This window comes from Pongo abelii, chromosome 16, assembly GCF_028885655.2.
Source record: "Pongo abelii isolate AG06213 chromosome 16, NHGRI_mPonAbe1-v2.0_pri, whole genome shotgun sequence".
In the NCBI taxonomy this organism is placed as follows: domain Eukaryota; kingdom Metazoa; phylum Chordata; class Mammalia; order Primates; family Hominidae; genus Pongo; species Pongo abelii.
Window position 1 is genome coordinate 68587560 of NC_072001.2, and position 12079 is coordinate 68599638.

The 12079-nt window shown below is 42.1% G+C and overlaps 1 protein-coding gene across 9 annotated transcripts in view; it reads right to left on the reverse strand.

Annotated features, from left to right (window-relative positions):
• The window catches only part of DPP8 (dipeptidyl peptidase 8), a 75885-nt gene that overhangs the window by 41973 nt on the left and 21833 nt on the right, over positions 1-12079 (reverse strand). For all 9 annotated transcript variants that reach the window (XR_008514137.2, XR_008514138.2, XR_008514136.2 and 6 more), the window contains exons 7-9: positions 6488-6598; positions 3992-4120; positions 1012-1073 (exon numbers count right to left, since the gene is read on the reverse strand). Coding sequence is in view for 6 of the 9 variants with exons in the window: in XM_009249924.4 (XP_009248199.1) it covers positions 1012-1073; positions 3992-4120; positions 6488-6598 (302 nt within the window). In the remaining 3 variants the exon portion in view is untranslated. The remainder of the gene's footprint in view (positions 1-1011; positions 1074-3991; positions 4121-6487; positions 6599-12079) is intronic.

Sequence of the window (12079 nt, forward strand, 5' to 3'; positions counted from 1 at the left end):
CTGTAATCCCATCACTTTGGAAGGCCGAGGTGGGCAGATCATGAGGTCAGGAGTTTGAGACCAGTCTGGTCAACATAGTGAAACTAAAAATACAAAAAATTAGCTGGGTGTGGTGGTGTGCCTGTAATTCCAACTACTCAGGAGGCTGAGGCAGGAGAATCATGTGAACCCAGAAGGCGCCATTGCACACCAGCCCAGGTGACAGTGCGAGACTAAAAAAAAAAAAGGTTGCCTAGTGCTCTAGTGCTTGGGGGATATGACAGGGGATATGAGCAGGTTGGGGGATGATGGCTCAGGAGTATAGGGTATCTTTTTGAGGTAATAACAATGTTCTAAAACTGCCTGTGGTGATGGTTGCAAAACTCTGTGAATATACCAACAGCCACTGAATTTTAAAGTTTAAATAAATAAATCATATTACATGTGAGTTATATATCTCAGTAAAGCTGTTTTTAAAAAAGTCTAGAAGAGGAAGACTGACTCGGGAGCCTCTCTCTCTCTGCAGGAGAGAAAGCTATTCTCTTTTCTCTTTCTTTTGCCTGTTAAACCTCCGCTCTTAAACTCAAAAAAAAAAAAAAAAAAGGTCTAGAAGAGAAGACTGTTTTTTACCTAGTCTTATGTGCATGTAGCTTATAAGCACTTGGCTGTCGAAATGGAAAGCAGTAGTACAAATTAACTGTGGGATATTTAATGCACCACAGACATCTACCCAACACAGAAGGTAACCAGTCAATAACTACCTTTTTTTTTCTTTTAACATTAATCTGGAGAATAAAGGCAAACAGAAAAACTATTGGAAAGGAGTGGTTAATATGCATATCCCCATATTCCCATCTTATGAACCAGCAGGATGATTTGCAAGTAAAAAATCAGGTCAATCTAAAATCATGATCCACAGATATCTCAGCAAGTTCAGCAAGTCCAAAAATAAAAAAGTGTATCAAAGAACCCTACTGGGCTGAATAGATTAGTCAAATGACGCAGAAGGTCAACTCAGCATTTTATACTTACCCTTCCTTCAGCATCAATCATTATTTCTGACATCTTAAAAGTGACTTTAGGATTTGCTGTACCTTTAGAAAGAGACATAAATGATAGTAATGTTTATCTAAAATTACTCAAATTAATTTTGCCAGATCAATCCTCTTTACACTTTAGTTAAGTCAAGAATAACGTATAGGTCGGGTGCAGTGGCTCACGCCTGTAATCCCAGCACTTTGGCAGGTTGAGGCAGGTGGATCACCTGAGGTCAGGAGTTTGAGACCACCCTGGCCAACATGGTGAAACTCCGTCTCTACTAAAAATACAAAAATTAGCTGAGTGTGGTGGTGTGCGCCTGTAATCCCAGCTACTTGGGAGGCTGAGGCAGGAGAATCACTTGAACCTGGGAGGTGGAGGTTGCAGTGAGCTGACATCGTGCCACTGTCCTCCAGCCTGGGTAACAAGAGTGAGACTCCATCTCAAAAAACAAAAAAAGAAAGAAAGAAAGAGACAGAAATGAATAGTAATGCTTATCCAAAATTACTCAAATTAATTTTGCCAGATCAATTCTCTTTACACTTTAGTTAAGTCAAGAGTAACGTATATGCCAGGCACGGTGTCTCACACCTGTAATCCCAGCACTTTGAGAGGCCAAGGCAGGCGGATCACTTGAGCTCAGGAATTCAAGACCAGCCTGGTCAACATGGTAAAACCCCATCTCTACAAAAAATACAAAAATTAGGCAGGGTGCAGTGGCTCACGCCTGTAATCCTAGTACTTTGGGAGGCCGAGGCAGGTGGATCACCTGAGGTCAGGAGTTTGAGACCAGCCTGACCAACATGGTGAAACCCCATCTCTACTAAAAATACAAAAATTAGCCAGGTGTGGTGGCACGTGCCTGTAATCCCAGCTACTCCGGAGGCTGAGGCAGGAGAATTGCTTGAACTCGGGAGGCGGAGGTTGAAGTGAGCTGAGATCGTGCCACTGCATTCCAGCCTGGGCGACAGAGAAAGACTCTGTCTCAAAAAAAACCAAACAACACACAAAAAAACGGCTGGGCGCAGTGGCTCACGCCTGTAACCCCAGCACTTTGGGAGGCTGAGGCAGGCAGATCACGAGGTCAGGAGCTCGAGACCAGCCTGGCCAACATGGTGAAACCCTGTCTCTACTAAAAATACAAAAATTAGCCAGGTGTGGCGGCGGGCGCCTGTAATCCCAGCTACTCAGGAGGCTGAGGCAGGAGAATCGCTTGAACCTGGGAGGCGGAGGTTGTAGTGAGCTGAGATCGTGCCATTGCACTCCAGCCTGGGTGACAGAGCAAAAAAAAAAAAAACAAAAAAACAAAATACAAAAATTAGCCGCACCAGGCTGGTCGAGCTACTCAGGAGGCTGAGGTGGGAAAACGGCCTGAGCCCAGGAGGCGGAGGTATAGTAAGCCAAGACCACACCACTGCATTGCAGCCTTGGCAACAGAGAGAGACTGTCTCAAGAAAAAAAATGAAAAAGAATAATGTAGATGGTCAGGGCTTTACTACACAAGAATCTCAGAGCCCCATCTCAAATTCATACTTTTTGAATATCAAAAAATAAGAGGTTCGGCCAGGTGCAGCAGCTCATACCTGTAATCCCAGCACTTTGGGAGGCCGAGGTGGGTGGATCCTTTGAGGTCAGGAGTTCAAGACCAGCCTGACCAACATGGTGAAACACCATCTCTACTAAAAATACAAAACTCATCCGGGCGTGGTGGTAGGAACTTGTAATCCCAGCTACTCAGGAGGCTGAGGGAGGATAATCACTTGAGCCCAGAAGGCAGAGGTTGTAGTGAGCCAAGATCACACCACTGCATTCCAGCCTGGATGACACAGCAAGACACTGTCTTAAAAAAGTAAAATAAAAATGAGGTGCTTGCCCATCAACCAACAAGTGGATTAAAAAAATGTAGTATATATACAACATGGAATACTACTCAACCATAAAAAGGAACAAAATAATGGCATTCACAGCAACCTAGATGGAGCTGGAGACCACTACTCTAAGTGATGTAACTCAAGAATGGAAAACCAAGTATCATGTTCTCACTGATAAGTGGGAGCTAAGCTATGAGGACACAAAGGCATAAGAATGATATAATGGACTTTGGGGACTCCAGAGGAAGGGTGGTGGGTATGAGGAATAAAAGACTACACATTGGGTACAGCGTACACTGCTCGGGTGACGGGTGCACCAAAATCTCAGAAATCACCACTAAAGAACTTATCCATGTAACCGAAAACCACCTGTTCCTCAAAAACTATTGAAATAAAATTTAAAATAGAAAAAAGGGGGGCTGAAAAGAGCAAGAATGAAATAAAGTGAAAAGTGAAATTATGTATTATTTTTACAACCGAAATGCTGTAAGAAGCAAAATGGAAAAAAAATCACTTATTATGAAAAGTATCACTTAAAAATCATTATTTGCTAGCAAAGACACCTTCTTTTTTTTTTTTTGAGACAGAGTTTCACTCTTGTTGCCTAGGCTGGAGTGCAATGGCATGATCTCAACTCACTACAACCTCTGCCTCTTGGGTTCAAGTGATTATCCTGCGTCAACCTCCCAAGTAGCTGGGATTACAGGCATGCACCACCACACCTGGCTAATTCTGTATTTTTAGTAAAGATGGGGTTTCACCATGTTGGTCAGGCTGGTCTCAAACTCCTGACCTCAAGTGATCCACCCACTTCAGCTTCCCAAAGTGCTGGGATTACAGACGTGAACTACCACGCCCGGCGCAAAGATACCCTCTAATTCATTCCTTGAGGAAACCAATTGTGTAGACAACCCTACCTTTGAAAAGAATCAAAAAGATCACTCTTTAATTCAAAATCTATTTTTGTGATACTTAGTGAACAACCCATCGTAAATAAGGCTGGAAATGACCAATGTTGTTGGCTACACCTTTGGATGACTACAGAAAGAATCTTATTTGGAAAGAGGAAATGAGTGAATATAAATGCCAATGGAGTACAGTACCTGTTTTAGGATAACGGAATGAATCTGCCCTCCTTGTTTCCAACATAGGGGATGTAACATGAATAATTTCCACCTCAGATTCATCATTTTCTTCATATAGAATTCTAAGAATTTTACCACCACTGGGAGCTTAAAAGAAATTTAGATATTGAAAATTTAGAAGAATTATTCCAGAAAGTAGTCATAAACAACTGTTCCTTCTAGTGTCAGATTTCTTATAGTGAAGAATAACTTCTGTATAAAATATGCTGCCTTTTTTGTAGGAAAATATCACTAGTCTTTGTAGTAGCAAGGTGAGTTATTGTTAAGCCACTTCTTTTGGAGGGACAACAACTGGAGATGATATGTATACCTATTTTTAAAAGAGGGAAAAACATTTTTGTAGGACTTTGTTCTTGCATACCATAAAATGCATTCTTTGTTGAAAAATGAAATATTTAATTACATGTATAATATTTCCTATTAAAAACATAAATACTACTTAAATACAGTTCAGTTGTTTTGAATAGTTTCTGTATTTATGTCAAAATCATCTTCTAACAAATACAACAAAACATTTCACATCTTAAAATAAAATGTCCAAATCCAAGACATGGCTGAAAAGTATTTTTCAGGGTTTCTTAGAGAAGCGTTCAGACTGCTAGCTCCAAACCATGAGTAGGTCATGAAATCTGTTAACGGGTCATAATCAGTATTTTAAAAAATACAACACACAAACCACAACCTGGGCAACATGGCAATACCCCATCTCTAAAAAAAAAATACAAAAATTAGCCGGGTGTAGTGGCTTGTGCCTGTAGTCCCAGGTACTTGGGAGGCTGAGGTGAGAGGATTGCTTGAGCCCAGGAGGCGGACTTTGCAGTGAGCTGAGATTGCACCACTGCACTCCAGCCCGTGCAACAGAGATCCTGCCTCAAAAAAAAAAAAAAACCCAAAAACAAAAACAAAACAATATAACAGTATCAGGGAGCATTACACATAAGTATTGCTTCTTGAAATTTGTTTTCAGTTTTATCTATACAGTATATGTATTAGGCCACAATAAAAGTACACTTCTAACTGGATCATGGTCAAAAAGTTTGAAAGCCATGCTTTAGTGAGCTTCTTCTCAGAGAGTGAGATACTTGTGAATTTGCCCCAAGAAGGTGAGGAATTTGTTCCCTTTTATCCTATCCATTCATATACTGATTGGGTCATCTGTTTAACAGACTCTCTAGTCAATCACATATTTTTTTAGCAACACATTAAGGTGTGGTTTTTTGTTTGTTTGTTTGTTTGTTTTCGAGATGGAGTCTCGCTCTGTTGCCAGGCTGGAGCGCAGTGGCGCGATCTCAGCTCACTGCAATCTCCACCTCCCGGGTTCAACTGATTCTTCTGCTTCAGCCTCCCGAGTAGCTGGGACTACAGGTGCGCATCACCACACCCAGCTAATTTTTTGTATTTTAGTAGAGATGGGGTTTCACCATGTTGGCCAGGATGGTCTCAATCTCCTGACCTCGTGATCCGCCCGCCTTGGCCTCCCGAAGTGCTGGGATTACATGCGTGAGTCACCGCGCCCAGCCAAGGTGTATTTTTTATTTTGCCACCAATGCTGCCAGCATTACCAAGACCAGCCTCTAGGAGAAAAACTGGCAAAGAGAATTGAGGGGCCAGAGGCATTAAGCCACAATACAATGGTTTTTACTAGACTTCATTATGATGAAATATAATCTACATTTTTTTTTTTTTTTTTTTGAGACGGAGTCTTGCTGTGTCGCCCAGGCTGGAGTGCAGCGGTGTGATCTCGGCTCATTGCAAGCTCCGCCACCCAGGTTCATGTCATTCTCCTGCCTCAGCCTCCTGAGTAGCTGGGACTACAGGCGCCCCCCACCACGCCTGGCTAATTTTTTTTTTTTTTTTTTTTTTTAAGTAGAGACGGGGTTTCACCATGTTAGCCAGGATGGTCTCAATCTCCTGACCTCGTGATCCACCTGCCTTGGCCTTCCAAAGTGCTGGGATTACAGGCGTGAGCCACCGTGCCCAGCCATAATCTACATATTTTTGAGACAGAGTTTTGCTCTCATTGCCCAAGCTGGAGGGCAATAGTGTGATCTTGGCTCACTGTAACCTCTGTCTCCTGGGTTCAAGTGATTCTCCTGCTTCAGCCTCCCACGTAGCTGGGATTACAGGTGCGTGCCACCATGCCCAGCTAATTTTTTGTATTTTTATTAGAAACGGGGTTTCATCATGTTAGCCAGGCTGGTCTCGAACTCCTGACCTCAGGTGATCCGCCTGCCTCGGCCTCCCAAAGTGCTGGGATTACAGGTGTTAGCCACTGCGCCCAGCCTAATGTACATATTTTAAATAACTACTGGCATGAATCAATCATCATCACTTTAGAATCTATTATCCACTTTCGAATCTATTATCCAAGATTTAGAATCTGTGCACTTAAACGACAGTTGAATCTTACAATACTTTAATTGACCCATAATATATTATTTTGAACCCCCTTACTTGTTTCAGCTTTTGGACACCACCAATAGCCAGAATATCTATCAAATTCTTCTTGGAGAACAAAGGTAGCGACTCCAGCTGATCTGGCATCTTCTTCCATGTTGGCTAGCTCTAGACAAATATAAAAGGCAAAATTATCACAGAAAGCTATCTTTTCATAGGTACAAAGCAAAATGATTCAGTTTGTTTGGAAAGGTGGCTGGAGTACGGTGGCAAACTCTGGAGCTGAACGGACTGAGTTCAAATCTGGGGTCCATCATGTATGTACTGTCTGACTTTGGGCAAATCATCCAATCTCATTCCACTGCAGTATCCCATTTGTAAATGAGAAAAGGCTACCTTGTGAGGTTGATATGAAGATTAATTAATTGACACAAAGCACTTAGAACAAAGCCTGGACCACAGTACATGCTCCAAATAAATGTTATTATTTTCCCAATTAGCAGGATCATGGAAAACAGATTACATGAAAAGGAGCACAGTATAGGGGACATGTAACTCTCTTACACAGAGAAGTATATCTTAGACCTAGAGTGAATCTTATAGGTCATATAATTCAACCATTCTTCTTTCATCTGATTCAACTGGAGCAGCTCAGCTTTCATCTGTTTTACACTTACGTTTCCAGCAAATATTTGAAGGGGACTCTTGTTTTAAAAGAAAACCACAAAGCCATAATTATATAAGATTTTGAGGCCAGGAGTGGTGGCTCATGCCTGTAATCCCAGCACTTTGGGAGGCCGAGGAGGACAGATCACAAGGTCAGGAGTTTGAAACCAGCCTGGCCAATATGGTGAAACTCCGTCTCTACTAAAAATACAAAAATTAGCTGGGCATGGTGCCAGGCGCCTGTACTCTCAGCTACTCGGGAGGCTGAGGCAGGAGAATCGCTTGAACCCGGGAGGTGGAGGTTGCAGCGAGCCAAGATCACAACACCACTGCCCTCCAGCCTGGGTGACAGAACAAGACTCCGTCTCAAAAAAAAAAAAAAAGATTTTGTGTCATGAGGAAATGTTTACAATATACTTGAATAAAATAAATCAGATTATTGAATAGCATTTATACTGTGATTCCATTTATAAAAATTCATTTTTAAAAAGTGCTGATATAAACTGAAATACGGTTATCTCCAAGTAGTGAGATTTTGAGTAGGCTTTAAAAATTGCTTTATAATTTACAAATTCTTAAATGTACTGTTTATTTCTGAAAAATACACATACTTGTATGACCACATCCCTATCGCCACTTACACTTCTAGTACTCATGCTCCTTCCCAGTCAAGGCCCAGTCCCAACCCAGAAACAATCACTGATCTGATTTCTATCACCAGAGGTTAGGTTTGCATATTCTAGAAGTTCATGTAAATGAAATCATACAGTATGTATATATTTGTGTTTGGCTTCTTTTGAGTTTCAATATTGTTACATGTGTCAGTAGTTAATTCCTGTTTACTGCTGAGTTGTATTCCATTGCATACCATAGTTCTTTTATCTGTTAATAGATATCTTGCCTGTTTCCAGTTTCTGGCTATTATGACTAAAGAGGATATGAACATTTTTTTTTTGAGACGGAGCCTCGCTCTGTTGCCCCAACGGGAGTGCAGTGGCGTGATCTCGGCTCACTGCAAGCTCCGCCTCCCGGGTTCACGCCATTCTCCTGCCTCAGCCTCCCGAGTAGCTGGGACTACAGGCGTCCACCACGATGCCCGGCTAATTTTTTGTATTTTTAGTAGAGACGGGGTTTCACCGTGTTAGCCAGAATGGTCTTGATCTCCTGACCTCGTGATCCACCCACCTTGGCATCCCAAAATGCTGGGATTACAGGCGTGAGCCACCGCACCCAGCCACATTATTACTGTGTAAGAATTTTTGTGGGCCAGGCGCGGTGGCTCATGCCTGTAATCCCAACACTTTGGGAGGCTGAGGAGGGCAGATTGCTTGAGCTCAGGAGTTTGAGACCAGCCTTGGCAACATAGTGAAACCCTGCCTCTACAAAAAATACAAAATTTAGCCAAGTGTGATGGCAAGTGCCTATGGTCCCAGTTACTCAGGAGGCTGAGGTAGGAGAATCGCTTGAGTCTGGGAGGATGCAGTGAGCCGAGATCACGCCACTGCACTCCAGCCTGGGTGACAGAGTGAGACCATGTCTCAAAAAAGAAAAAAAAAAGGGAATTTTTGAGAACATGTGTTTTTGTTTCTCCTAAGTAAATACCTACGAGTAATATGGCTGGTTAGTGTGGTAAGTGTGTGTTTAACTTCATAAGAAAGTACCAAACAGTTATCCAAAGTATTTCTATTATTTTATATTCTTACTATCAAAGTATGAAAGTTCTTCTCCAACATTTGGTGTTCTCAATATTTCTCACTTTAGCCAGTCTAGTAGGCATTACATATCTCACAGTAACTTTAATTTTTATTTTATTTTTGAGACAGGGTCTTGCTCTGTCACCAAGGGTAGAGCAGGGGTGAGATCTCGGGTCACTGCAGCCTTCATCTCCTGGGCTCAAGCAATCCTCCTGTCTCAGCCTCCCAAGTAGCTGGGACACAGGCATATGTCACTAAGCCCAGCTAATTTTTAAAAAAAATTTTGTAGAGATGAGGTCTCATTATGTTTCCCAGGCTGGTCTCAAACCCGTGAGCTCAAGTAATCCTCTCACCTTGGCCTCCCAAAGTGCTAGGGTTACAGGTGTGAGCCACTGCACCTGGCCTGATTTTAATTCTACCAGCAAGTTTTATTATTTTTGCTTATTTATATTTTCTATATAGTCTGACATAATGTACAGTACAAACCAATGATTTTTTTATCCAAAAAGTTTGAATCCAAAAAGAAATATTTGGAATTCAGAATTTGGGAGAGCTCTCTTTTCTTTCCTTTTCTGTTTTCTTTCTTTCTTTCTCTCTCTCTCTTTTTTTAGATGGAGTTTTGCTCTTGTTTACCAGGCTGGAGTGCAATAGTGCCATCTTGGCTCACCGCAACCTCCACTTCCTGGGTTAAAGCGATTCTCCTGCCTCAGCCTCCTGAGTAGCTGGGATTACAGGCATGTGCCACCACCCCAGCTAATTTTGTATTTTTAGTAGAGACACGGTTTCTCCATGTTGGTCAGGCTGGTCTTGAACTCCCGATCAGGTGATCTGCCTGCCTTGGCCTCCCAAAGTGCTGGGATTACAGGTGTGAGCCACCATGCCCGGCTGAGATTTTTTCATATATTGTACATCTACCATAATACATTATGTAATATCTCCAGCAGGGTAACCAAATACCTTATAATCATATACACCAATATTCCTGCAGCAAACTTATGAATAGGCACACTACACAGATAAGCATATTAAGTTTATCAATATCCTCAGGTCACTTCAGGTCAGGTGTTACTGCCAAATGAGTTTTAGTAACAACCTAATGAAAACTAAGCTCAGTTTTCAAAGTGTTTTGAATTCTGGAATTAATTATAGAGCCAAGACTATGAAGATAAGTAACCCCCATTTGTATCTTCCTACTGTTTATTATAGACTTCCATTATTATTTATTAAATGAATAAATAGTATAATCTCATCCTCTCAGTAAGTCATTTGAGAGCAGAAGCTAGGATTTTATTACTTTTAAATTCCTCTATCACCAGGCAAAGAATAAACGCATGTACATACTGACAGACCAAATCCATCTCAAGTGGACTTTCACTTAGAAATCTATTGTAAGTGGAATAAGCTGATAACATTAACTCCCTACCTACTTTCTATCTAAGCACACACTTACACAACACTTACTATGTTTCAGGCACTACCCTAAATATTTCATAGATATTAACTCATTAAAGCCTCCTAACAACCCTATGTTGATGTGCTATTAATTAATATATATTTTTACAGATGTGGAAACTAAGAGATGGGTTAAATAACCTGCTCAAGGCCACACAGGTAATAAATGGTAGACTTGAAATTCAAACCAGTTCTATATTCTCTTTTTTTTTTTTAGAGACAGGGTCTCTCTCTTTCATCTGCCACCAAGGCTAGAGTGCAGTGATGCAATTACAGCTCACTCCAAGGCTGGAGTGCAGTGGTGCAAATACAGTCACTCCAAGGCTGGAGTGCAGTGGTGCAACAGAGCCTGACTTCCCATGCTCAAGTGATCCTCCCACCTCGGCTCCCAGAGCAACTGAGAAATGGGTGCATGACACAATGTCTGGGTAATTTTTATTATTTTTTATTTTTTTGTAGAGACAGGGTCTCCCTACATTGCCCAGGCTGGTCTTGAACTCCTGGGCTCAAGAGCTCTTCCCGCCTTGGCCTCCCAAAGTGCTGGGAGACCTCATCTCTACAAAAAAAATTAAAAATTAGGTAGGCGTGGTGGCACACACCTGTAGTCTCAGCTATTCAGGGGTGCTGAGGTGGGAGGATTGCTGCAGCCCCGTGAAGACTGCAGTGAGCCAATAGGAGACCCTGTCTCAAAAAAATTGGAAAAAAAAAAAAAAGGCATGAAAAAATGGCTAGGATTTCCAAAACAGATTTACTAACTACCAACCTAATCTTTCTACTGCCATTGGTAGTAGAACAGCTGTTCTGATTTCCTGACTTCAAAGGGAGACCCATTAAACACCAAAATCTGTACTTTTAACTTAAGATTTTCCCTACTCCATCCCCTTTTCTCTATACTATGCTCTAGATTTAGGCCATATAACTTGGATAACTGCAACAGTCAAGCTTTGGTGTTCCTGTCTCTACCCATGCTTCTCAAATTTAACCTCCACAAAGTATCCAGAACAACTTATCGACAATATGATTATGATGATCACACCACTCAACTGTTAAAAACTTTTCCATGGACCCTCATATCATGATAAAGTCCATGTTCATTTACAGAAGATATGGTCTACCCTTGTCCTGGCCCTTATCTGCCAATCTTTTGCTACTTCTTGACTCAGAACTTATGCTTCAGAACCTTCACACTGCTTCTAACTCCTCACAAACACCATGATGTCTTTTGCATCAAGACCTTTCTCATGCAGTCCCCTTGTCAGGAGCGTACTGGATAATATATAGACATTACTTAGGATCAGTTTAGGTGTCATCTTTTCTGGAAAGCCTTCCCTGACCACTGTCCCACATTGGTGCTCTTATAAAACCTTATGTCTGGCCAGGTGCTGTGGCTCACGCCTGTTCTCAGCACTTTGGGAGGCGGAGGTGAGCGGATCACTTGAGGTCAGGAGTTCAACACCAGCCTGGTCAACATGGTGAAACCCTGTCCCTACTAAAAATACAAAAATTAACCAGGTGTGGTGGCGTGCACCTGTAATCCCAGCTACTCAGGAGGCTGAGGGATGAGAATCACTTGAACCCAGGAGGCGGAGGTTACAGTGAGCTGAGATAGCCCACTGCACTCCAGCCTGGGCAACAGAGCGAGACTTTGTTGCAAAAAACAAACAAACAGACTGAGCACAGTGGCTCATGCCTGTAATCCCAGCACTTTGGGAGGCCGAGGTGGGTGTATCACGAGGTCAGAAGATTGAGACCACCCTGGCCAACATGGTGAAACCCCGTCTCTACTAAAAATACAAAAAAATTAGCCAGTAATCCCAGCTACTCGGGAGGCTGAGGC